Source organism: Apteryx mantelli, chromosome 25 (assembly GCF_036417845.1).
Source record: "Apteryx mantelli isolate bAptMan1 chromosome 25, bAptMan1.hap1, whole genome shotgun sequence".
Lineage (NCBI taxonomy): Eukaryota > Metazoa > Chordata > Aves > Apterygiformes > Apterygidae > Apteryx > Apteryx mantelli.
Window position 1 is genome coordinate 8,969,112 of NC_090002.1, and position 27,375 is coordinate 8,996,486.

The window sequence follows — 27,375 nt, forward strand, 5'->3', positions numbered from 1 at the left end:
TGGCAGCTGTATATAAAAGTCTTGTATCCTTGCAAGATTGACAAGACCTGCCTAAATGCGATTGCCAGAACAGAGTTTCTCTTCTGTTAAAAGTGTGCTTGATAATGCAAATCTCCATTTTACCATCATCATTCTGTAGAGTGGAGCTACTCACCAAAGGAAATCTTAACCCGAAACAAACAGTACCTGATCTGGCAAAAAGACTGTGCAGCACTACAAAGCTAGCAACAGCAGCTCCATCGCTGTCTCCACTCAGCAAGACGTAGGGGAGCCCATGCCTCTGAACAGACAGGTTAGCTCGAGGTACGATGAACTCCCTCATCATCACAGAGCTAGCTGCCCTGCAACTGTAACTTTCAATTTCCTCTACAGAAAAGACAGTCAAAAGATCAGTAACTTTGTTAAAAATATTTATTTAAAAAAATACAATTGTTTTGCATGTCTGGTTGCACATAACTATTAACATATGATTGACTTGAATAATTTGCTACAATGCTTTTTTAAAGCCAGCTTGCATTATACAAAGCAAATCCCTCTGTCAGTTCTTACATAAAATAGTTTTCTTTAACTATTCCCACCCCATTTTTAAAAAAGATTGCAATACATTGATTTTTTTTTTTTTGCACAAAAAATTGAAGCAATAGAAAAGTCACCTGATTTCTCAGGAAAGACCTTCATTATGTTTGAATAACAACTGCCAATATGCCACTCTTTAAAAGCAGCATTTGATACTCTGAAGTGTCATTACAGTGCACCTCCTCCAAAGTAAGCTTTGTATCTTAGAACTTTGCCCTCCGAATTGTTGCCACACCTGAAATGCATTCAAATAACTGCATATTTGTTATAGTAAAGCTGATCTTAATTTTTTTCAATATGCTATCAACATGCTGAAGGTCTTCCTAATATGTTATCTTGAAAGGTTAAATAAAAGCAAATTTAGTAACACCGAACAATTACTGAAAACTTTGGCTATTTATGTACTTGCATTACATACCAGCATTTTTTTTTAACACAATGGCATTAAGATACTCTGTATTATAAGGTATGCTTTTCAAAAAAGATGTTAGACTGAGAAGCTACTCTATCCCAGGCAGGTTTACCCAACCATAACCAGAGCACCAAAGCGGTGTAAGATTACAGTTGTCTCTGAAAGACCATGTCTAGAATAAATCTCCAGTGTAGGAAGTTAGCAGACATTCACTACACCGTAACAGAAATTTACTTCATCTCTTGACTTGGTGGTATATATTAAATGCAATTCTGTTCTGGAAAGAGTAATAGAAAATGTTATCTGCTGACTTCAATATAATTTTACTGATAGTTCTACTTAACTTACAGGAAAGTAAAATGGACTCTATTTCAGAGTTAAAGAGTAAGTAAGTTAACCGACATGATTGTCTCCTCAGTTTACCCTAAGTAAAGATGTCAGAGCTGCTGTAGTACAAAAAGAGCCTGCAGACATCATCTGCTGATTTTCAAAGAACCCAGCTTAACTTAAAAATTCAATTGAGGAGTAACACTAAAAGCATCAGAAAGTCACTTTCCAAAACAGATGTGCACTTTAAAAATAAACAGAACAACAACTGCCACATATTATCATAGCTGATTAGGTTGCTTAAGTAAGTTCTCTAAAATTTAGCTTAAACTTCCCTCCCCTAAGTCTAGTCTCAGCCATTAGACAAAAAGCTGCAAGGAGCAGATTCTCAGCTGGTTAAATCAGATCCCTTCCAGTGAAGTCAACAGACCTACTCTGATTTACAAGCCTCTGGGACACGATGCAAACCTGCCATCAGAAAAAAGTCTCAGATTTCCCAAGACAAAGTCTCTTGCTGGTTAACTATCCCTGTTCAGAGTTGTTTCAGTCTCAGATTATTTCCAGCTGTCCTAATATACATTAGAGGAGAACAACCAATACTCCTATCCTTACTGTACATGTCACTAGAATTTGTCCATTTATTCATCTCTTTTATTAAGAATATACTTCTCAGCTATAAAAACAGAGGGGGGAGGGAAATAAGCATTAAATGTGCTACTGTACTTATCACAAAACACTGTGACGTACATAAGGCCATCTGGTAACACTGCAACAGAATACAAACAAGTTTTTAAAAGGGAGTTTCAGAATACAACTTTTTTTTTTTTCTTTTTAACTACAATGAATAATCTCAACCCTGTTCACAGAGAATTAACATTAGAACTAGTACATCATATATATAAAACTCTGTGCAACTGAACAACAGCAGAACAAAAAGTCAACACAATTCTATAAAGCAGTTTCAAAGCCTGAAGATTTAAGACATGCTAGCCAAAAAAACCACAACACATCTCAAGGAGCCTAGAGCAAACCCAGGTATTGTAAACCCCCTAGCACACAGCACACACTAGGAACCATGCAGAGGCCATCCACAAAGCCTTCCTGTGTTCAAAGAAGAACGAACAAAAAAACAAAACCAAAAAATAAGAGTTTCCAGTTATTAGTACAGCACTACCACAGGTACTGCTCGAGGACTGAAACGGGCTCCAAACACGGTGCCTTCCACCCTTTCCTCCCCTCTGCTCTCCTTGTCTGCGCTGCTCACAGTTCACTCAGCATCTCCATTACAAGACCCCTGTTTTCCAAAGGTTCATAATTACCGTGTTACAAAACAAAGCAAAAAAGAAAAGACTTTGAGATGAAAACCTTCTGCAACGCATGGTCTCAACTGAGAAGCACATGTTTGGGGGGAAAAAAAAAAGGTCAAATTTTTGTTCCGTGAACAAAAAACTATTCAGAGATAAATTTAAGACACTTTTTGAAAGATGTGGCATATAACAATGTCAAAGATGCATTTAAAAATAACCTTTGGCAAATAATTAGTCCACACTGTGGTATAATGGACTTGAATACTACACCCCCCTCCCCCCCGCCAAGCCCCCCACCCCCCAAAAACCCACAACAGCATGTGCAAAACATTTAAAAGTGGCAACTGCATAGTGCAGTATTTACTTTCAGTATACACCGTAAGCGCTATTTGTACAAGGCTGGAAGCTAGAATACATCATGAACACACATCCTCACGAGCAGTGGGCGCATACACATGTATGTTCATATGAAGAGAGCTATTCCAGTCTCTGTTAAACGATGCATATAAAAAACAAAGTTTTCAGCTGTCAGCCTAAGCTTTTTATCAGCTGTCTAGAATAGCTCCACAGTCAAAATCTTCTACAACATTCTTTGGAGAGGGAGGGTAAATAAAAATCAAATCTAGTCAGTTCACTGGTTTTTGTAGAATAATATATATGAAGCTGACATCTTGCTACCCCAAAAGGGAACTACATTAGCATATACATTCAAGACACAACATTGGGCCCTGCCCAGCTTTCTTACCTTGCAAATCATATTTTTTTTAAAAAGCATGGTCATGGTCAGCAAAGCCGCGTCCTCCAAAAAGGATCAACGTTCTGCTGCGAACATATTCTCCCTTATTTATTTGTTCTTTGTACAAAGGCAAAGATAGTATTTCTAAGTTCAGGATCCACCAGACACCCAAAGACAAAGTTTAATCTTTCTGCTTTAGATGGCACCAAGAGAGTCAGGAAATTTTAACAGGTGGGTTAACAATACACAACACAGATTGCAGAAATATGGCAGCACTGCCGTTACTGTGGCTTTGCGGTTCCAATATTACATGTCTATGACCAAGAGCAGGCTACAGAGAAAGGGTTTGGTTCTATTTTCTAAAACGTTTCTTTGTCCAGAAGCAGCTTTTATAAGGGCTCCTATGGAGCCAGTAACTACTAGCTCGAACTAAGTGAAGTGCAATGTCCACAGATTTCAATTCAAGAAAAACGCCTTTCGCAGTAATAGCCCTGAAGAGCTGCATAAAACAATTGTCATCATTGCATTTTATCTTTTAATCTTCATCTGACAGCCTCTGATTTCAGCAGATCAACTTTAGCATTTCACATATTAATCACCACTCAACTTGATGGCAATAGCCAAAGGCTTCTACATTAAGCGGATCTGCTAATACTGTTCAGGCTAAAGAGCAGCTATTGCCACTTACTGTTTAATTAAATTCAATCAAACCATAAAAATTCCTGTTTAGGCAAGACATACTATACCTCGTTAAAACGTCCCAAATCAGCTTCTAAACGATGTGACTGCAATTCTAATGGATTATCAACTTGTCTGCTGAGTACAAGATCCTGTGGGGCTCAGGCTGTTTGTTTGCAATACCATGCTCCATAATTATTAAGACAAAATAAACCATCCATACCTAAGACCTTAGAGGCCGGAAGGTATGTACACTTCTTACACAGGAGAATTAAGGAACAAAACAGAACAGAATTGTTGTGGACACCCAAAACCCAAACATCAAGTTTTAAAATATCTGTCAACTTTGACAATGTTCCTTAACTACTGATGTAGTTTATTCCATAGCTGACAATACCAAGATAGCCTCTTGATACAACACTGAGATGTGTCTTGTAAACAAGTATGCATTAAAAAAGGAAGAGGTTAAATTGTATAGTAAAACATGAGTACATACAAAAAATGCTATAAAACAGTAGCAAAAAAGTAACTAAAAAGGTATATGAATAAAACATGGATAGCCAGTAGACTGTCAGAACTGTAGGCTTCTGAACGCAGCACTAGAAAAATGCTACAGAAGTGGATCAGAACTCTGCATTTCAGGTCACCTGAGAAATGGTATCAATGTGATAGTCTAGTTCTTTTATCCGATCTCAATTTGCAGAGGTTCTTGCATGAAAGTTGAAATCACGAGGGAGTCTTCCTACGTTACAATGATTGCATTTTTAAAAGCTGTGTAAAGGAAGATACACACATAAGCAGCCTTCACAGGGTTAAAATGAACACTATAAAAACAAAAACAATCTATTTGCTAGATATCTGAGGTTGAAAACATATCAAAAGGTGAAATTATCCTAGACAAACCACTGAATAGCCGAAGCCTTTCATAATATAATGCACGCTCCATTATGCCAACGATTGCATGGATACTGAAGTCTTTGGACACTAAGTGAATACAACAAAATCTCAAATTCAAGGAATTTCATTACTTCCTGACCTATTGCAAAATGCAACTTCAGTGTGCCAAAGACAGTGCATAGGAATAACATTCAGCAAACACTGCTGAAGACCAGTCTCCTGAAACAAGGATCTAGACTTAAGCTACTGTTAAGGAAAACACTTTCCTCCCTCATCCTCATTACTAGGATTACATTCTCTGAAAACAGGTAGAGGCAAAACAAGTATGGCTCTATAACCATAGGGTGTTATTAACACGGTTCTTCTTCCCGTGGATTGCCTTTGCTAGCAGCACGTGTTGCTAGTGGCATCCCGCAGTTCAGGACCTCAAAAAAAGCCAGACGCAGCACAGACAGCAACAGCAGCACAAGCTTTTCAAGTCCGCAGTGCTATTATAAAGCAGCAGTGACATGGAAAAGAGGCTTCCAGAAGCAAGACAGATGTTCAGCTTCCATGCTCATCCAGTCTAATTCTACTGTCATCTATGAATTAACCATCACACTGCAAAAACTATCAAGCAGTCAAGGATACCATGGCTACTTCAGCAACATGAATTTTAATGTAATAAAATGTTTCGGTAATGCTGCACTATTAATTTTTTTAAACCAACACGGTATTATACCCTTATTACAAACAGCTAACGTGGTAACTAACAGAGAGCCTGTATTAACCCCCACCTTCCCTACACTGTATTAAAAACAAGCTGCAAAATACTCCAGAAATGAGCTGGTAGCGCACCAGCGATTCATGTAACCAAGCTCCAAGGAAGTCACAGCAACACTGTGCTCTGTCAGGAATGTGCCAATTCGGAAAAGCTGGCAGTTATATACTGGTTAGTAAATGTGTGTTTAACGAGACAGCATACGCAAGACAGCATTACCTTAAGTAACCTGAAAGTTATAATGGAGAAAAGGTGAGCAAGCATCTGCTCTCCCACCTCAACCTCGCTTATCCTTCCAACTTGCTTTGCCAACTGCCTCCTGAGATTATAATCCTATATGGGACTTTTATTTTCCTAGGCATGTGCTTAAGAAGCAAAAGCAACCATCTTCTCAGTGCTATCGGTCAGGAAGTTGGACATTACCAGAATGAAACCAACACATACAGGCTGCATTTTCATATTAATTTTCTCTGAAGAAGGTATTCCCAAAGAAAAGACGAATGTGTATCTCATCAACCACCTATGGCAGTGCAATCTTAGGAAACTACTTGGAGAAGAGCATGACACCAGGCCAAGCAAAACTGACGAGCTACATCAGCATTTGGTTCTCTTGCATACCTATACTCAAAGTGATACAGTCTACAAAAAATTAAGTGCATGTGTGCACATACACAACTTTTAAACAAATAAACTTGGCTTTTCTCCATAGGGGACAAGGAAGGGGAAGCAATTAAATTGCAAGTCTTTAATTGCAAGTCTTTAGTGCTAATTATTTTTAAATTCTAACCCTAATCTGCAATGTTGCTGTCAGGTCCACACACTCAGTGGGTATAAAATTGGCCAACCTAATACAACCATCGAAAGTGCTGCTATTTATATATAGCTATATATATTTTCTAGAGCAGACTCATAAACCATCATGCAAACCAGAAAATTCCAGATGCCTGCTCTTAATCATGATCTGCAGCTTTCTTTCTGCATTAAAAAAAAAAAAAAGTCAATATTGCACATTGTCATTTTAAGAGCCACCGGCACAGGAACTTTATCTGCTGATGTCTAAAGTGTGGAGCAGTATTATGCCTCTGACTTAACCTAACGGGAAGACGGTTCACTACATCAGCTAACTCCCTGCTATCTCCACCTAAAGACAGGCATATTCTTTTCTCCAGCCTCCCACTGGACAGGGGACTTTCTGCATGAACAATGCCTGAAAAGCAACACCGTTACACCCAACTCCCTAGGGCATTACACCAGAAACAAACTAAGTGGTTTGGATATTTAAATGCTAGAATATAGAAAGATAATGTCACTGCAGTAAATTCGGTCTAGGGTATTGTCATACATATGCATTAAAGTGAATTCAGAGTCTGCAAAAGTGGCAAAGGGAGAACTCGCAAAAGCAGAGTTCACCACTGATCCGTAAGACAGGTGTACTACGTGGAAGTACAACGCCAGCTTCTCTTGCTCTAAAGGTACAATCTTTCTCTGCTCATTAAAACTTCCGTCTAAGACAGCCAGCGAGGACGTCAAAGCAAAGAGATGGTCTCTGTTTTCTAGTGAACATTTTATGCTGAAGATTATCTTGCATCACCAACTCAACGTACGTATGTGAGTAGCAAACAGAAGTTGCTGCCTGACAGCAGATGGCCAAAGTGGAAGGGCACGTAGCCCAGCGCCAGCAGACCAAGACATCCAGTCTCCGAGGGGCTGAGAGAGGAGAATCTCTTTTCTTTCATTCCTCAGTTCTCTTAAAAGGCCTCCTGAGGTTCTAAAATCTCTCTACAAATTTAGTTTCATCAGTGTTTCAAATGGCTCTGGAAACTAATCTTGTCCTAATCCATACACATGAAGCCACCAAGAAAAATAAGCAAGCACAAATTTACAGTAAGGTTGGTACAGTGTGACACCTCTCAACTATCTGTACACACTAAGCCTAACTTCTTCTGGATCTCAGTTCTTCCTCAAATAAAAAAAGCAATAGATTTAAAGCAAAACTTGAGAGAAGAGCTGGGAGAAAAGGGGCTTTTCCACTTCAAGTGTCTCAACTGTGGGAAAAGAGCAGTAACGTTAACGCTCAGACGTTAGTGTTCTCACCCACTGCTTGGGTCTGAAGCTCTAGCATCAGGCAGCAACCTCACCAAGTACAGACACACCCTCAAAACCTCATGTAAAATCCATCGTTCTGCTAATTTTCTAGCAGTCAGATTACAGGCTTTATAACAGATTTCTGGCAAAAGAAATGTTTGGACTTTAGCATTCAAACGATCCAAGAACTGAAAGGAACTAACCCCACTGTTCATTTGTCTCCAGGCCTTGCCTCCTCACCGAAGGGAGGGCAGGGAAGCATCCAGAAGCTAACCAGCCCCCTTCTCGGAGAGGCTCAACTGTTTGTATACAAGGCCATTCAAAAATTGTCTATATCTCAATAACACCGTCATTGAGTATTCCTTGAAAATTGCTCCCTGCAAAAAGACAAGATGTTTTTACAGCAGATAAGACGCGAGCTGTTTTGTTGCTGCAGAAGTTATCAGGCCCCAAGGCAAAGCCGAGCGCACACACCCCTTTCCCTAGCATTTCCTGGAATGCCAGCTTCAATCACGATTAGATTTCTTCTTGCCAAGCACAGGAAGCAGAAGAACAGAGGGTTTCCAAGAGTCAAAGAGAAAAGACTTCTCTGATACCATTTACTGCAATCAGCGCAGACTCAGCTACTGCAACACAAACTGAAATTCCCTTTACCCATAGTGAAGCCTTCCAAAGGAGGGAAGAGAAGAGACTGGAGCTTTGGCTCCTATTAAGGCGTTTGCATATACATTCCCGATTTGGGTCTTCAAAAAAGGGAATTTTGCAAAAAAAGGCATTTTAATTGGGAATGGCAGAAACTATGACTGTTGATAATCTCTGTGGAATTATAAATTGCTCGTTTAAAAAACATGGTTAAATATAAGTGTCATATCTTTCCTTGCTCGCCAATATGTCCTTTCCATGAGTTCATGTGCTATGTCTTCTGTAGATCAGGGGAAAATGGGCCAGGGGTAGAGGGTCCATCCAGTCCAGACAGAGTAAATGGCCCGTGACTGTTCAGCACTGATGGAAACTAAGAGACAAAACAGAAATGGTTAAGAAAGAGGCCATTTTAATTTACTGTTCCTCTCATATCTGTGTCTGTAGAAGCTCCCCCACAACAAAGTCCAAAACACTTTCAAGGAATCTCTTTGGCTTCCTTTAAATGCCAGTGCATCACAGACTGTACAGATCCAGCTATTATAATGAGCACAACTGTGCAGAGGGAAGAACACAGCCTGTAACCTCTGCACTGAGCACAGTCTATACACTAAACCAGTAAGATCGCAATTCAGTGATTTTAATGCAGGTTGCTGGAAACACATGTTCTAAATTGTTCCTCAATTCGTTATCAGCTATTTATAGAGAAGGAGGTCCAATGGATTTTCAGACCTACTTGTTTAAACCCTATTCTGACAGTACATATAAGCTACTCCCTTCATCTCCATGGAGATGACGGATATAAACCCAAAAGACAATTCTTTAAATTTCATCCTCTGTCTAAGCAGAATGAGGCAACAGATACGGTTATTCTGGTTCCAAAGTGGAAGGTGAGGGAAAAGCATCAGCAATTCCAACTTGAGGACCTTTAAAATATGTTACTTAAATAAAAATATGTATTGAAAACAGTGAAGCTGAGAATTTCCAAACAGCAGAAGAGAGCAGAATATTAAGATCATGCAGAACTGTGCTACACATTGCTGCAGAGATCACACATGCAAAATCTCCCTTCCTACTAGCAGGGAGATTTAATTAATGTATTTCAGCAGAAGAAGCTGTAACAAACTATTACAGGAATCAATAGAGAGTATCAAATTCCATTTCTGGTAAAGTCTCAACCAATAAAGGTACAGGAAGGCAATTTTTACAGGAGGGACAGACCTAAAAAAAATTCCATTTCTAACTACAACACAGACTACCATTAATTTAATACATTTCTGAAATACCAACATTTACAACAGACTTAAACAAAACAGAGTAAATGTCCACTAAAATTAAACTTGCTCACGAAAGCTAACACAGGGGACAGAAAACAAATTGCTATTTTATTTCTACTGGCTATAAAATGATCCCTTGAATTAAAGAAAATTTTCAAAGACAAATGACTTTTTAGGACTTCAAACTTAAATTAGCTAAGTAATCTAAGTACGAATGAAGTCCCGAAATACCTACCGTCTAACTGCCTCAACATATTACACAGCAAATATTACTGGCCTAAACTTGCCATCAGATTTTTGGGCTAACTGATGCCTACAGCTCTCCTGAGAAAGGTACTGGCAAGCGCGGCTCAACGGCAGAGGCTGCCTAAACCTGTCGGCGCTTACCTGAAAGAGCGTATTAGCACCTTGCAACCTTGCAGGACTGAGAGGAGCAACCGGACTTAGCGTACTCCAGAAGTGAATACTGGAGAGCAAGGGGCTGGGGGTCAGCAAGATGGGAGTCTGCAAAACATACAAAGAAAGTCAGCTATGAGTTAAACCTGCACTGTGAGTAATACGTAGCATATGTAAATCCAGCCACAATAATCTAGCTCCTGCAGCTGTGTAGGGTTGGATCCAAATTTCAGGGACTCCCATTCCTCCCTCCTCCTACCTCCTCCAACAAGCTGCTTCTCCTCCCTTCAAACCCAACAGCAACAGCACCAATCATCCTGCTCACCCTCTCCTTTCTTAGCAGTTGGCCCTCTTCTCCCAGCAGCTGCCAAATCCTGCTGCAACCTACAGTAAACCAGACTTGTGCAATTCAGTATGACACCTGTAAGTGATTTTGGAAAACTCAATTTATGAGTTTAAAATTAGCAGGCACTGGGCATACGCATGACCTGGGTGACACTGAATGTCAGCTACAACAAAAGAAATTAAATCCAACTTCTGAAAACACTGGATTTTCCAGGTTCACCCGCCAAATACTTTAAAGGGTGCCAAAAGAGCAACTACACTTGATTTTTTTTTTCCTGTCTTTAGCTGTTTTAGTTTTCAATCAGCAGTTTCCCTACAGTTTCCTTCCAACTCCAGCTTATTAAAGGAAAGAGATTAAACATATACAGAACAATGCAACAGCTTAGCTGGATCCGATTCTCTTCCAAATCTTCCATGAGGAATGAAAGCCTTCCTTTTCCACACAGTGATAACACCCTAGTTATGCAGCTGTTCACATTACTTTTAGTCACAACACTCTGTCTTAAGCAAATGGCCACTAAAACAAGTAAATAACACAGTTAAATGAATACCTCAGTGGTCTTCTGTTTATTTTTAAACCATTTTCAAAATCAGCCTGAAAGACATGGACAAGGTTTAGGGGTTTTGAAAGAATTCCCTGTCACCCTGGGAAGATTTACAAATGATCCTGCTGGTGCTGGTTTGGGTTGTGCCTCCATATGCTAACATTGCACAGACACGTATAGCCGCCATACCACTGGGCACACTTTAGGGTGAAAGCTAACATTGATTATAAATGTTCTGGAACAAACTTCTGTTTTATAAAAAAAAGGCAGTGACACCCTGAGTTTCAGAACCCCAAATATGATCTACTGGCTATTAATTTTTCACTTGTCCTCTCTTACTGTTTTAAAACATAACCACTATTGTTAATAAATAAAAAAGGAAGCTTAAGGAAGGGAATTAGGTTACCTGAGAGAAAAGTGCTGGAGTAAGAGAAGCAGTTGGGAGAGAAGGGCTCAGTATCCCCAACGGACTTGGATCACTGCCTGTAATGACCAGAGTGGGAGCCAACTCTAGCCCTTTGGGTTTTTTAGATCTGGAGAGGTGATTGGCAAATTCCTTCTCCAGCACAGATGAATCCTGCTCTTTGGGCTCTGGGGATTGATGCTGAAGGCTCTGAGCCTGCTCTAGTTGTTGAGAAGCCACTGACTCTATGTCCGTGTCAATGTCCAGGTCAGGATTAGAGCTCAAAGGTGGCGAAGGAGGTGTAGAAGGAACTTGCAGAGTGGGAGAAACTGAAGATACAGGTGGAGTTGGGGTGAAGCTGGTAGTTAAGTTTGGCAAAGGTGCTGGAGCTTCAGGGGCAGTTAACTTGGGTAAAACAAGAGTCTCCAAGGTCTGGAGAGTTTCTTCTGATGCCACTGGAAGAGAGGATGCAGCTGAAGGGGCAGAAGCAGCTGAAGTGGCGGAAACAGTTGAAGTGGCAGAGACCAGGGGCACAGATGAAGGCTTTTTGGAGGGCATGGTTACAAACTTGATGACAGATGGTGTTGGATCCTGAGCAGGTTTCTTCTCTGTCAGTTTCTCAGCTGGATTCTCAATCTTGATGGACCTGAAGAGTTTTACACTGGAAGAGTTCAGGGAGTTCAGAGTAAAAGAGGAGTACAAGCCTGAGTGGATATAGTCATTGCGGCTGGAGGATTTACCACAAGACTGAGACTTCTCCTTCCCACAGTTTTCCACGTCCTTTGGAGCACTGCTAACTTCTGCAAAACCAGCCATTTCAGGGTCTCCTTCTATACGGCCCACCACGAGTGGATCCATATTTAAAATCTCCGGATAGGAAACAAACTTGTACACAAACTTCTTACCATTCACTTTTTTAATGATATTCTGTGGGTAAGAAGATATGTATTTTTAGCTCTTCTGCAGGTTAATTTTCTTGCTACAAACATTGCCTAAAACAGACTGAAGAATTAGATAGTCTAGATAGCCAGTATCCTTTATTCAAAAACTGCTTTTTTATTATTATTTTTTATATACACTGGATTCTTGCAATTTAGTTATGCTCCCAAAGTATCATTTCCAGAGCTCTCAGACAGAACACTGAAGCAGGTGAGTTTAACCTGACCTTAAATGTACTAACAATAGTTTTAAAGCTGAAGAGCAATTCTATTAAAAATATTTTAAAAGACCATATAGAAAACAAAAGATATCCCATTACCTGCGTCTACGTCACGATCACTCATCTGGGTACAATACATATAATCTAACTTACACACAAGAGAACCTGCAGAATTAAGGCTTACAGGTTTGCAGAACTGAGGCCTAATGCATCAAATCAAACCACCCTCATTCTTAATAAAATGACAATAAAAGAAAATAAATAGCTGAACTAATCAGCAAAATGGAGGCTAATCAGCAATTTCAATGCCACAAAGTAGCATCTGTCAAACTTTGTCCATAACTGAAATGCGACATGCAATTTCAACCTAAGACGATTATTTGTTGTACAATTGTTATCGCTAAGACTTCTCAGTACAAAGTCAGATTAAAGAAACTGTGCTACCCAATAATAAACTCCAAGCAACATGCCACCTGCTACAAACTGACAGTTTCCTCAGAAACTGTGTTTTATTTTCTTATCTCACACACCCACACAATAACAGTTGTGGGATAAACGGCTTATTGAGAGGTTATTGAAATGAAGGTAACAATCCCACACTGTAACTCTAGTTCAGCTTTTCGACATTACCTGTACACTAATGAAAGGCTCTCACAAGTCATTAGAAGACACTAGCTAAACAAGGGAAGTATTTTGCTTAGCTTGACCAAATCCACTATCCACATTATAGGTGCAGTTCTGAATACAAGGAGGAAAAGAAAAAGATTCTGGGGCTGCCTCACTGGAAATCCATATTTTGATAGCCTCTTTGTAGAGACGATTATAGAAAAGATCTCAAGATGGTGCAATATTCACCATCTTGATCATCGTTATCTTTTTTTTTTTTCCTTACTTATGCTGGAGTGTTCAGGATTTTAACCCTTGCAAGGACACATACATTTGGAAAGGGGTTAGAAAGGGGATTATTATTCACAGAAAGACTCCTATTAGCAAAAACATAAATGAAAAGAGAAAACATTTTGCAGAAAGCTACCTAGACCCTTATAAAACTATCACTGGGGAGAAACCAGGTGCAAATGAAAATAAAATAAAATAAAATAAACATAACTAAACGTAAACTAGCACACCTCACTTAAACCTGGGAGACAAAAGTGACTCCTATCTCCTTGAAGAGAATGGAAAAAGAAGGAAAGCTCATTAGGCAGAAGCTGGTAAGAGGGATAAGGATTGGAGGTGGATTTACGGGCTTGGTTACCTTCACATAATAGTATCTGAGAGCACGGCTGAGTTTATCATAGTTCATACTGGGCTTGTTCTTGCGGATTCCCCAGAGTCTGGCCACCTCCTCTGCCTGCAGCAGTTTGAACTCCCCGTCGTTGGAGGTCCAACAGATGATATTCTTGTTCTGAGGCTCTTGGAGGAGCTGGAGGAGGAACTGCCACAGGGTGATAGCACTGTCCATAGCAGTAAGCTGAAATTCAGAAAGGCAGATAAGAGGCAACACATTAGGAACAGCACATTTTCTTCGTCTCCCTAGAAGGTGGTAAAGGAGCAGAAATGTTATTTCCAAAGGCAGCAGGAGTAAAAATTATTAGTCACCAGTCGTGAAAGATGTTCCCTGCAGAACAGAGAGGCTGAGAGCCAACTGCTGTCGTCTCCTCCCACATGTCAGTCCTTTTCACATGGGTTATATTTAGCCTCATTTAACTAAATCAGGTCACTTTGGGTAAGTTGCAATGAGTCATTATCCAAAAAAAACAACTTCTAAGTCGCTCCATGTTCACCCATTCTGACTTGTACTGCTTTATGAGAAATAGCTCAGGTGCACCTGGGTAAAATCAACCCCCCCACTCACCTCCTCCTCATTTCCTTACCTGCACCCACCTCCAACTTCTGTGCCTTTAAAAGAAAATGGACAGCAGATCAAATAACTGCTTAAGTGACCAGCAGGTCCTAACAGTAAAAAAAATTCGTTTTTCCTTCTATATTCATATTTCTACTGCCTCTTTGTAAGAGGCCCTCTCAACCCGACGTATCAACCTCCAGTCTCCTCTCATTCAAATATTTTTTTTTCAGATTTCATCCTTGCCTTTTCTAAGAGAATAAACAAGAAAGTTAAAAAAAAAAAAATCAAATTCTCTTTTGCTTTTCTCTTGATCCCCCAGTTGTATCTTACCTACATCAGTCTTTTAGGCTGAGACCTTCTAGGACGAGCATTTGTCAGTTGGATTCAGTGCACTTCCAGCATGTTTACTAGCACTGAAGTTGTGGCCGTATAGATTTATCAAGGATAGACAAGGCAGTAGAGATGACATTTTCCCCTGAACATATCTGACTACATAAGACAGTACTTCAGCAGACATTTTTAGGTAGAACAGTAAATAATCTTATCTGCACAATGGGAGTTATATTAGTATAAGCTACACTGTGAATTAAAACAGGTTAAATTTTATTAATGCAATATCCTATATGGATTGCCTTATTTCAGAACAGAATGGCTTCTCTCAATATAGTTTAAACTTCTTCCAGTGAAATAAAAACAAAACCAGCCACTCTGGAATAAGAACCTTCACACTGACCTACACTGGCAATATTTTGATAAGCATAACTGCTAGATTCTTCCCATATAGACCAAGCTCAACAAAGGCAACCCTAAAGAGCATAGAGGTTTCTACCCAGGTGAATCTGCAGCACAAAACGACCAAATGCTATTTGCAAGGATCGGCTCCGAAACACACACCCCAAGCGCCGCTTCAGCAAGCGGGACCCCTGCCCGTATCCCTTGAAGTACATATATATTCACAGACAAGATTCAGTCAGGACTGCCAGTTCATAGTTTGTTACCAAAGCCTTTTATTCCGATCCCATTACTGCCCAGCTCTTATCCACCAGAAGACAGCCCTATATAAGGAAGAGAGCAGTCTACATGTCAGAGCTTCAGAATTTAGTCAGCCCTGTAAAAGGATTACTGCTGACAGTTTACACAGGACTCCGCATTCTTATTTAAATAAGGTGCCCTAGGGCAGGTACTTTTTCGGGCAGAGCCCAGTTCATTTAACCTGTTTTTAAGAATACCTGCCTAATGGCACTTACATGACTACACAGGGATGTTACATTGATCAAGTTAGTTAAATTGCTGCAATTAGAAGGAACAATCTCAAAATGAAGGACACCCACACCACCTTGCTATGCTGGCCTAAGGTGCTTTCCTTGTTAATTACTGCATGCATACAGCTCCACGCTTGCCCAAATTAATTGCTCAGTACTCTAAGAAAACATCAGCTGCTGAACTCTATGCTTTGAGACTCTTCCCGCAGCGCACTGGAATCCCAGCTGAAAGTTACGGGACTTCTGGGTCAGGGAACCAAATTAAAACCCTTCCGCGACTTCTCCTCCAACTTGTATTCACTTTCGCCAGTAACGCCTTGTGTCTGCCTATGGGCAGCACAGAGGACCCCGCACGCTGCGGAGCATCGTAATCGCGGGCTCGTCCTTCTGTCAGGATGATGCACATGCGGTTGGGGCTGTGTAGACATAAGGACACGATTCTGCCACTCTGCAGAGCTGTCAATACTGGTGATATGTGTTAACAGAGAAAGAGCAGGAGAACGAAGCTGAGTGATTATTCCCACGCTACATTTATATACAGCAGTTTCAGAACCATACGCAGCCCTGCACCAAATAGCACTGACTGATGCAATGGGAGGTAATGGCACAGAATTAGATTAGCAGAAAAATTTTAGAGCAGCAAAGGCTTTGTTTTCCTAGAGATCTGTGCAGCTCTCATCCCAGAATTAAAATTCCGTAACTCCAAAACAGTGCTTCCCCTTAGTGAGAAGTACTTCAACATTATTATCTCAAAGCTCTCCAACCTCTACTGCAGTCGAGCACTAGCGCCTAGGTTATGGCTGTTACTGCATCAAGTTAGATACATGATGCTGCTCAGCAATGCCGAGTACAGCTGGAGTGACTGAAATTACTGAATATATAAAAGATTAAAGTAAACAAACAAACAAACAAACCTTTCTTCATGATGAGCTATGCTGTTCCAAGGAGTCTTTACCAAAATAGTAGCGTGGTTCCTCTCTAAAGAGTTCAGAGTGCCTGAATCTCAAATACTGTAGCTTTATGCCTGGAAGAATACTTCCCAGCAGCACACTTGCATGACTATACTGGATCAAACAAAATACACTGAGCAAACTACCACTGATGTTTCCAGAATTTATAGGCTTTAGAGGTGTCGTGATTCCTTCCATCATTTATACTGACATACCCTCAGCAGCCCCTGCTGTATAAAGTCTTATGTTGGACATGTTAACAACAGGAAGGAGAAATTTTACTTAATCCTCAGTTGTTGCAAAACATGAGCAAACAGCACTTTTGAATTGTTAAGGTATAGGTTATATTGATTATGAGAAGAACGGCTATCCCTCACTGTTAAATATTTATTTATTGTGCACATCTACAAAAAACAACAGAGAGAGGCCTCAGGATAACTGGGAGTATAAGAGTATGGTCCTTCTGAAGATTATATACAGACAAAGGGAATGCCAGAAAATCACCCAAGCTGGTCAAAAGCAATGGGAACACAGGTGGATCTTGCTCCTACTGAGGCCAGGAGCAATCTGCAGCTGGGAATGAATAATACATGTATGGGACGCAATGTTGTATTATGAATCAAGACATATCTCATTTAATATTTTTATTAAGCTTGCTTTGGCATTGCATAAAAATGCATCAAAGAACCATTGGTTCTTCAGGAAACAGCAGGAAAAAGCACATCACACACAAGATGTAAAATTAAAATCAGTATAGCCGAGGTATAGTCAAACAAAGAAAAACACTCAAGAACAATTCTGAATAATGTGCTAAAAAGGTTCTGCCTTCTTCAGCACCTGGGGCAGAAAAAGGCTGACTCCCTTCATGAAAAGGCCTTGCAATCACATGGATTAAACAGTGATTTTAGCACCCTGTGTTATCCTAGTTTTGAGAACATCGTTGGCTGCCGTTCGGCACTTGGCAGCCTGTCATAGGGGGACCAGCTGTTACAAAGACTTTTGCCCATACCGTAGCCCTTTTAAGGGCCACATACTCAAAGCATCCTCCCTTCTGCATGGGCATTGGAAGGAATTCAGCAGATCCTCTTGTCCTTTTTATTCAGACATACGGCAGTAACTGCACCCTCCCGTTACAGGCCTGTTAGCTACAGAAGCTAAAAGAAATCAGGAGGAGGACAGGAACCCGCGAGCCCACTCCTGCTCTATACCGACAATGGCAAGATGTTACTTCTGTCATGATTTGTAAATAGCATTTCGTCTTCTTTCAAATCTGTGGTTCCCTTCAAGAAAAGGCATCAATCTCCTAGCATAGCTCCCTGTCAGCATAAAATCCTAGTAGTTTGATTGCTTTTTCTTCCAGATGAATACACCAATAATTGCAGCACACCACTGCAAACTATCTTTTTTGCTGAATTTTGTTTTCCTTATGAGAGTCCATGGAGAAAGAACAAGGTCTCGCTTGAAAAGACAATGAAGGAATTAGACAGAGATGCAGTACTGCTATTTGTGATGAGGCCTTTCCACTTCTGCACCATTTGAGTGTAAGGAAAAAATACTTGCTAGAGGCAGAGGGCAGTTATACTTTGCAATGAGTATGCTAAAATAGAGCACTATTATTGTCTTGAGATCTTCTCTGACGCCTACAGATGACCCCTTGAAGAACACAGAGTAGCTGACAGAACTTGGCTGCAGTATTCTAAATACAAATGCTGCAAACTTCAGGCTTCTCGTGTTGCTGCAGCTTTGTTCGAGGCCCTGACCTCACGAAGCCTCAAGCTTACAAAAACCCAGAACACAAGACCAGCATCTTTTTCAGTGATTTCTCCTCACGGGTCTCTGCTATAATAAGCTTCATGCAGTTCTATTTGAATGCAGAGCTTTAAGACTTTGCAGATCTTTTGTGGAAGGAAGTACAATCACTGGATGGCACCACAAACAGGAGACACAGCTTAGAAAGTGGCATATGGTAATCTCTGCTGTGGCCTACAGCTAGCTTGCAAAACAACTTTAAGCGTTCAGCTCTTTGAGCTCACAAAAAGGAGATGGACACCTAGATGTGTCCCCACAAGGCATGAGCCAGCCAGGCCTCAAAAAGGTAGAAGCAGCAGGATCCCAGGGGTTCTGTCCTAACCCCTCGTTTTCAAGGTCTTTCAGAGGCTTCCTGTGCTTTGACTCAACCCTGGGAAGAGCTCGAGTAATCTTTCACCTTAATTTGTTCTAACAGCCTCTTATGAACATCTGCACATTGATGACTTCTCCAGGTGGACTGAAAAAGTCCAGTCAGGTCTACAAGCTCTTCAGGACTCAACACAGAAACAGAGGACGGTGCAAGGCAGAGAGAAAGAAAGGATGTCACACCGTCTCTACATGATGGGGACAAACTCATCACAACCCAGTATTTAAATGGGACAGTTATAGCTGTCCAGATATTTACATAGAAATGACATCTCAAAAGACAACTTTGAAAGCAGCATAGAGCAAAGGTAAAGACACAGGATGACAGTGCCACAAAAGATACTGTTTGAAGATTGCCAGAAACAAAATCAGTTTCATGTACGCATACACCAACCTTAAAGCATAAAAATTTACCAAAAGATAAGAGTCAATCCTTTTCCCCGAGTGCTAATTTTAAAACAAATACTTCCATTTTAAACAGACTGTGAACAGCAACAACAACTTAGAGATGGGCTTGGGGGCCTCGTGCTTAGAGCTGCAAGTCAGACATGCAGGGGGCCAGCAGATGAGCAAGTTAAGTCTACGCGCAATTACAGGGAAGCAGGACGTGGCGTGCACACAACACAGAAGCACTCTGCACCTGTGCAGCAAACCTGAACTGTTAAGACTTTACTGTGCTTGCACAAAACTATTCCCGGGACTTCTAAATAGATTAAGATGGCCACGGTGCGTGAACACAAGGAATTCGTAGACATTAACTCCTGTTACGTTGTGCAATACCCCCACGTAGACAAGGCCTTAGATAGCTGTTCCAGGAAAAAAAGCAACACAGAATAATTTAGATCGAAAGAGATCTTTGGAAGTCATGAGGCCCAACTCCCTGTTCAAACAGGGCTAACTTGAAAGTTAGATCAGGTTGCTCGGCATCTTGTCCAGTCAACAAATAAAAAAATAGCTGCTTTCTTCCCCCCATTCCTTTCCTCCTAAGAAAGCAGAAACACTCAAATAGCAGAAAAGAAAATAGCCAACATCAGCTTTTATTTTAGTAAAGAGAAAGAACTGCAACATGTTGTTACTGATGAAGCATCTAATTAAATAGTTATCGACATACAACTAAGGAATAATTTCATTAGCACAGCACTTAAAATATCCCACTACTAATAAATTTTTCACAAAATATTTTCAAGTCCCAGGGAAAGCGACTCACTGGAACTAGTACTTTTAGTATTTTATCAATTTTGATTCATTTTAGAAAGAACCTGCTGCCCAGCACACATTAAACCCACTCTCCAAGATTAGCACTCTCCACAACACTGGTGTCTAGCTACTGACATACTCTGGCGTAATGGGAAGCAAGCAAAGAACTACAGTATTTAGTCCTTTTCCAAAACACACAACACATCATAAAGATGCTTAAATTACCTCTGCCAATATCACTTGTTTTGTTAGCTTAGTGTCTGAAAAGGGGTTAATCACCAGTTAAAAGCCTGTTTTATGTATAAGATGAAAAAGTTACTATTCACATGGAACTGAACTGGAGATTCAGATTTCTGCATCTGTCACATCATTAAAAATCCAAATACTGGTAGCTTCTCAAGATGTATTCAAATTGTACTTTCTCTAATATATACCAAAATCAGGGGGGTGGGGGGGGGCAGGGGGAGAAACACCCTAAACTCCAGCAAATTCCAGTCTTCCCCTTGGCTCTGGTATTCACTGCACCCTTGTTTCCAAGCCAGTCCGGAAAATAAGCTTGTTCTGAAAGAGAAACCATGGTTATCAAGGCAGGAAGTTTCTGGGAAGGAAACGCTAGAGGATGTCCTCATGATAAGAGCTGCTCCACAGTTTTCATTGCTTAATCCTTCTCCAAGTTTGACAGTTGTATTTACGTAAAACAAATGTCACAAAAAGTTTGGTGTTCTTGGCTCAAAAAATAAGTTGCAAGTATACATGAAATTAAGATGTTTGCAAATATTTTGAGCTTTAGAAGCAATTTGTTTCAACTTTTTAATTCCCGTCTTAAAAATAAGTATTTCCTGTTCTATGTTATTATTTGCTAGTCTTCTCCACTTTCAGATCCCTAAGAAAACCTTTCTGCGTTAGCAAACAAGCAATGGAAAACAAACCACTAGGGACAACAGAAGCATCAGAATTCCCATCCTAGTTATGGTAGAAGACTGTTAAGTTGGTAGCAGTATATAAGCCAAGGAGATGTTTTTAAACCTTGATACCTAGACCTAGACATGGCGTCTGGTTTGTTAACGAACATGATTTTGGCTAGCACACCCTGCCGTTTAAAAATGTTTTAACCTGTTTGAACACGGCTAATAAGGGCGACTTCAAAACACAGGCCATGTATTTCCTCCAGTTGCTACAATCATTCTGATCCTCCATCTCCGCCTGAGGACGACTGACACCCCAAGGTGGCCAGTTTTATGAGCAGTAGACCTCATTCCCCTGCTTTACCTTACTATGATCGAGAGTTGGCCTCTTCTTTATCTCCGATGGTGGGATAAGAGACTAAAGAGAAGTAGCACAGAAGCCTCCAGGACAAATAGAACAGTAAACTTAAAAAATCAAATACCTTTGATCATTTACTTGATGGGTTTCTAACACTGATGTGAATGTTTCTGAATAAGCCATAAAATCCTTATTTCCATAGAAGCTCCTCTTCAAATAAATTATGCTTGCTGCCTCCTTACCTGCCACACAGTGTTTACCAACAGCAGACTAAATTAGCTTCAATAGGCACAATACAGCTGCTGAAAGTAAAAGCATCCTTGTTTACGCATAAGGGTCAGGTCTCTGCAACACACTATAGAATAAACCTCAAACAAAAGGTTTAACGTTTTACGCTGACCCTAACTTTATTAATAAAAAGGAAGTTTTATTTAAGATGGAAAAGGTTTCCTTTAATAATGTTTATAATACACTCAGCCTGGTTGCTATGACGATGGAACAACTATTCTCTACAAACAGGCACTAAGACCCTAAAAATAAACAGGCTGACAAAAAAATCACGAACATGCAGTCTTGTCAGGAGGGCTGTGCTTGGTACATGGTTTGCGTTTATTCTGAATATGATGAAAATAAAGACATTTTGACTGCTAAATTCTGCACCCAATAAACAGAGCACTCACCTAACAAAGTGATTCCTGTACTTCTCAGGAGCTGCTGCTTAAAAACAAAGAAACAAAAACACCGCAGCCACAAGAACTGGGGATTCCCCCCACATACAACCGGGCAGGCAACAGAACAACAGAGATTATTCGAAGTCAGTCTGTGAAAATAATATAACTATTGTAGAAGTAAAACATTTGCACACCTTATATATATATATATGTGTGTGTGCGTGTGCACGCATGGGTGTGTGCGTGCACCTCTACGCATGCAAAAATAAAAATAACGGCATGTTATATTTTTATATTATATTTGCCTACTTTCTTCGTGGATTTGCATACTTTCTTCACGGACTCATTTAGTGATGTGTGTAGGCACCCACCCATTTCATAAAGAAATCAGTACGCGAATATTCAAAAAAAAAAAAAAAAAGATTACAGCAGAGTCAGGAACAAAACCCAAGTATTTGATTCCAGTCTCTTGCTCTAATCTCACACAAGCACACAGAGGCAAATAAATAAGTACCCAATGATAACAGCGCAAAGGAGACATCTTCGGTCCTCGCTCAAACGCTCCTCCCGAAGGACGGCTTGCCTGGTGCAGCACCAAAACCGAGGCCACAAGAACACCCGCCGCGGCGCAGCGGGGGCAGCTCCGCGAGCACCTCCCGAGGCTCAGCGCCGCGCGGCCGCCACCGAAGACGCGCGCGGGGCCGTTTCTCCATTTCCCATCGTCGCACGAGAAGCGGCTCCGGCGAGAAAAGCGAAACTTCACCGCCGAGCCAGGGCCCCCGACGGCGCTCGGCGGATCAAAGTCCCGAGGCGAGCGGCGCCTTTCAAGCCTCCGCACTCGCCTGCCTCCCCCCCAACTTCCTGACGCGCGCGCCCCCCACGCGTGTGCCCTGCCCACGGACACCCGCACCCCAGGGACACGAAGACACCCCCGCGCAGGCACTCTCTCCCCCCCGCGCAGACACCCGCACGCGTGCACCCACGCTCTAACGCCCCCACGCTCGCACAAAAACACGCCGCGTACCCTCCGCACGGGCACCCGCGCCCCCGCTTCCACGCGGATCCCCCCCACGCGTGTACCCTCCCCCCCCACACACACACCGCCGCACTCGCACGTACCCTCCCCGCGCAGACACCCGCACGCCAACACCCCCACGCGCGCACCGACACCCCCCCCCAACACAAACACCCCCACGCCAACGCCCCCGCCGCGCCGGGAGCCCCCGAGAGCGGCCCCCCCCCCCGCCCCGGCTGCGCCCCCTCACGGCCCCCCCCCGGCCCTTCCCCCGCTCCCGGCCCCGAGAACATCCTGTTGCGTCTGGCGGCCGCCGCCGCCCCGGGCCGGGCCGGGCCCCCCCGCTCACCTAGCAGGAGCCCCGCCGGTCCCCCAGCGTCGCGGTGGCGGTCGGCGCGCGGCGGGCAGGTGCTGGGAGCGGCTCCCCCGCCGCCCTTCATGGCCGGGCGCCCCCGCGGCGGGCCCCCATCGCCGGGCGAGCAGCGAAGGGCAGCGGCGCGGAGGCGGCGGCGGCGGCGCGTTACATGGCGGGACGCGGAGCGCCAGTCGCTCCGCCGCGGGAGGCTCCCCGGCCGCCGTACGCCACACTTCCGCCCACGGCCCCGCAAGAGCGCGGGGCGCCCGCGCGGCGCGGCCAATCAGCGCGCGCAGCGGGGGCGCCGCCGAGCAATGGGACGGCGCCGCCCGCCCCCCGCCCGCGGGGGCTTCTGGGTAGCGTAGTCCGCCGGGGCCTAGCGGCGGCGGAGCCCGGCCCGCAGCCATGTGCCGTGCCCGGCCCGGCCGCGCCGCGGGGCCCGGTCCCCTCGGCCCCAGCGGGCGCCTGGCGGCCCCGGGGCGCGGCCGAGGCGCGGGCGGCTCCCGGGAGGGCGGCTGCGTCGTGTCGCCACCACCACAAAGCGCTCTGGCAGCGAAGCGAAGGCTGCGGCAGCAGGTCCCAGCCAAAAAATAATCATCATAATAAATAAATAATAATAAATAAATAATAATAGTAATAATAAACAGCCCCCCGTGAAGTAGGTTGGAGGACCAAACCTCATCTAAAGAATAAAAACAGGAGGGGTTGTAAGGCACAGAGAGGGGAAGGCAAGGGAGGCAAACAGCAGAACCCAGGTTCCTTGCGTGAAAAGGAAGGAGAAAAGCAAGAATCCAAACTTGCTCCTCTCGCCGTTTTTATTTAAAACAAGCCAGAGCTGAGGAAGGAGGAGGTAGAGGAAAAACGCTTCAAGGGGTAACGGAGCAAGAGCAGCAGGAACACAGAGTGGGAAAGGCCTCCACCAAGGAGAGCCTAGGCCACCGGACGAGGGATAGCTACACTTAATCACTCTTCGACCGCCAATATTGCTGTGCTCTTAGGAGGAGAGCTCACTGCTTTTGGCTGCGCTGACTGAAAAACGTGCGCATAAAAATATTTGTTTGTGGTTTTGTCACTAGGGAACGTGGCAGAGCCGGGCCACTTGGTTCAAGAAACCCCCCTACCTAGGGATACTCCTCACTGAGGACTACCTGCCACCTTCAGCCAAGGCTTCATAAGCGGTTTTCTGTTCCTAGATCTTCTCCGGGGCTCGCTCTGTCCTAGCCCACTGCATAACGCTTCGGCACTCCCCAAGACGGAGCAGAAGACAGCCGCGGTCACGGGGTTGCTGTGGAAGGGTAGACAGGAGACTGCACGCGCAGCGGGAGCCTTAATCGTGCTGAAGCTCATTAAAGGCAGTCTGTCCACTCACTAGAGTCCCCAGGAAGATGATGATCTACGGTCAGGCACTGGTTATTGCTAAGGTGCACGGCCTTGGCCTACAGCTCAGCAGTTTTAAGTGCTGAAGTATCTACTGGCAAAACAAACAAACAACAACAAAAAAAGCATTGCTCTTAGGACCAAACAGTTCAACAGACCCAGCTGGAGGGCTGAGGTGGTTTCATTCACCTTGGACCAGGCACAGGGAGCAGAAGTGCAGAGGCGGTGGCACTCTCCCCACTCCCTCTGGTGAACAAACACCACACTCTGCCTCACCATCAGATTCCCACCCATTGGCAGAGAAAAATAAAATAAAATTAAGCAGCGCTGCACTGTCAGACATTACACATGCCAAAACATGCAGCTTTCAGTTTCCTAGACACAGCGCGGTAAAAGGTTAGATATGTTAGTACAAAGTATTTTGTGAACGTTTCACCTAATTGCCTTCTTACAAACTTGAGTCCTGTTAGACACGCGGTTACAAGGCAAAGCACAACACAACCATGTATATTTTCATTTGGGAAGTACCATTCACCCCAAACACAAAATCTTCCTAGTTAAGCCTGAGCAGTTACCAGCTGCAATTAATATTATTTCAATGAAGACAAATTCTGTATCATTACCAGGTCCTCTCCTTTTGCTAGTTTCATTTCATGTAGTCAAATACTTACCAAATGAAGTGAAAGGAGATAGTTTTATAAATTCATAAGCAAGATAGAGAACACAAAATGTTGCACACCACAGTCCCATAAGAAAAAAAAAAAAGCTTTATCAGTACTTATATGCAAAAGTCACAGAGGGATCAATAGGGAGATGAAAGCACAGAAAAGAAATACAGTTCAGGGAATCCTTGCACAACAATTTCAAGAGATGCTGTTCAAGAGGTCTTTTGAGTACAGCCAAAGGGAAAAAGTTCAGGGTTCTTCCACAAAGCATGCTTTCTCTTGGGGGAGGGATGAAGTTTTCACTAAGCCAATATTTATTTACAAAGTCAACCACCAATTTTTAAATAAAATTAAAAGAATGATTTCCATTTTCTTCCCCCATCCCCACTTTGGAAAAAAAAGGGGGGGGGAACTAGGCAGGCAGGGGAAGAAAAGAAAGGTGAGGAAAAAGGAAAAATAAAGGAAAATAAAACCCCCCACAAAAGCTCCAAGTCACTAATCAGTTTCTTTAGCTTTCAAAATAATTAAAGCTCCTTTGAAGTGAAAGCATATGTTGTTTTCCTTTTCTTTCTCCAGTGGAAAGCATCAGTCATTATTTCCAGAGAGCGCTCCCATGTTGCCAGTACTGCTTTCACTCAGGAATACCACAACCAGGAAGCACCGACCCAGCGAACAGAGATTTAGAGCTCAGGAGGCCCTTTTACCCTGGCATTTAGCAGTAGCCTCCTCACCTGCACATGATCTTCTAGGCTACAGATGACTCAAATACAATTAACACTGCACAGGTGAGCCATCTTTGCAGACAGAAGTCACAAATTTTTGGTCAAACCTTTCCCTGTGCCACTCCCTCTCTTTTTATACTGTGCTTCATTCCAACACCTCCTCTCCTGTTCAGAGCTTTCATTTTCTCCCACACTGAAACAAGAAGCAAAGAGGAAAATAAGTCCTGTTCTCCATCAGGCCCTTCTGGTAGAGTTGCACATGGGAGGTTTGCCAACATCTGCACATATGTACCTCAAACGGAGATAAATCAGTTTGTTTGGGAAAGGGCTAGCACCTGAGTTTACAAATCTCACACAGGCAGTTCTCTTGAAACCAGCTGGTTTCCCCCAGAGCCTCCGTAGCCTTTGCAGTGATAAACAACCTGGGGGCCTGGTACACGGGATGGAATTTTCTTCCAGCATTTGCTCATTTGGCACCAAGCATCACTTGCAGAATGGCAGCAGTGATACAGCTCTGAAAGTGAACATTTCCGAGAGCAGAAACAGCAACATCTGCTGAAGCAACACACGCTTCACCACCGAGTACACATCTGCACCGCGCTCTGCTCATAGGCAACTTGCATTTCATCCAGATAACGATCACACACATCCAGCGCTTTAGCACGTGTATAAGACTAAAACAGGGTCCTCACACGGTTTGCAAGGCACTTTTCAGAAGCTGAGAAACTTTTGTCTCCATCTTTTCTATTAACACACACTGAACCTAATGAGAATTTGGGAGAGGATGAGAGGTGGCAAACACCTTTTTTGGAGCATACCAAAACACTCAAAGCTTCCCAGCACTTTCACTTCTCCTTGCCATTTGGGCATGCAGCAATAGGTCAGGCTCACCTCTGCCATCCCAAAGCAAAGATGGGAGCACACTTTGTAAAGACCAAGCAAACTTTTTTGTCAAACCAAATGAGTTCTTCCCTCCTGAAGCCTGAGGAAAAAAGCAGATTTAAGGTACAGGCATTATCTTGGTGTCAGGGAATAAATATCAGAAGGATATTTGTAATGAACAGGTTCCAATTAGAACCAGGATTATTAAAAATAGCAGCACTCCATCTTTGAGTGCAAGTCTGAGCTTCCAGATTTTACAGCAGCATAACTCCAGATTATTCCCTGGCATTGTTTCCACTTGCCATCAGCAAAATCAACCAGCCCACCCCAAATTTTGTATTACCTTAGCACTCGATTAGGAGCCCATGCAGAGGTGCTAAACAGAGGGCGCAGGCTGCCCTGAGAAGTGGGCAGTCCCAGCCAGAATTACACGGAGGAGACAGCTACACACAA

The 27,375-nt window shown here is 42.8% G+C and overlaps 1 protein-coding gene across 2 annotated transcripts; it reads right to left on the minus strand.

Annotated features, from left to right (window-relative positions):
- Positions 1–2,935: 2,935 nt before the first annotated feature.
- On the minus strand, positions 2,936–23,435 carry ELK4 (ETS transcription factor ELK4). Of its 2 annotated transcripts, XM_067310446.1 has the most exons (5): positions 23,271–23,435; positions 13,798–14,013; positions 11,387–12,310; positions 10,082–10,198; positions 2,936–8,790 (listed from the first exon to the last, which is right to left on the minus strand). In XM_067310446.1, the coding sequence occupies exons 2-5, from the start codon at positions 14,002–14,004 to the stop codon at positions 8,692–8,694; spliced, it is 1,347 nt and encodes a 448-aa protein (XP_067166547.1). In that variant the 5' UTR covers positions 14,005–14,013; positions 23,271–23,435; the 3' UTR covers positions 2,936–8,691. The 2 variants fall into 2 exon arrangements, with proteins under 2 accessions (XP_067166547.1, XP_013798230.1); XM_013942776.2 differs by lacking the exon at positions 23,271–23,435 and having other exon boundaries at positions 13,798–14,198.
- Between the last annotated feature and the right edge of the window lie 3,940 nt (positions 23,436–27,375).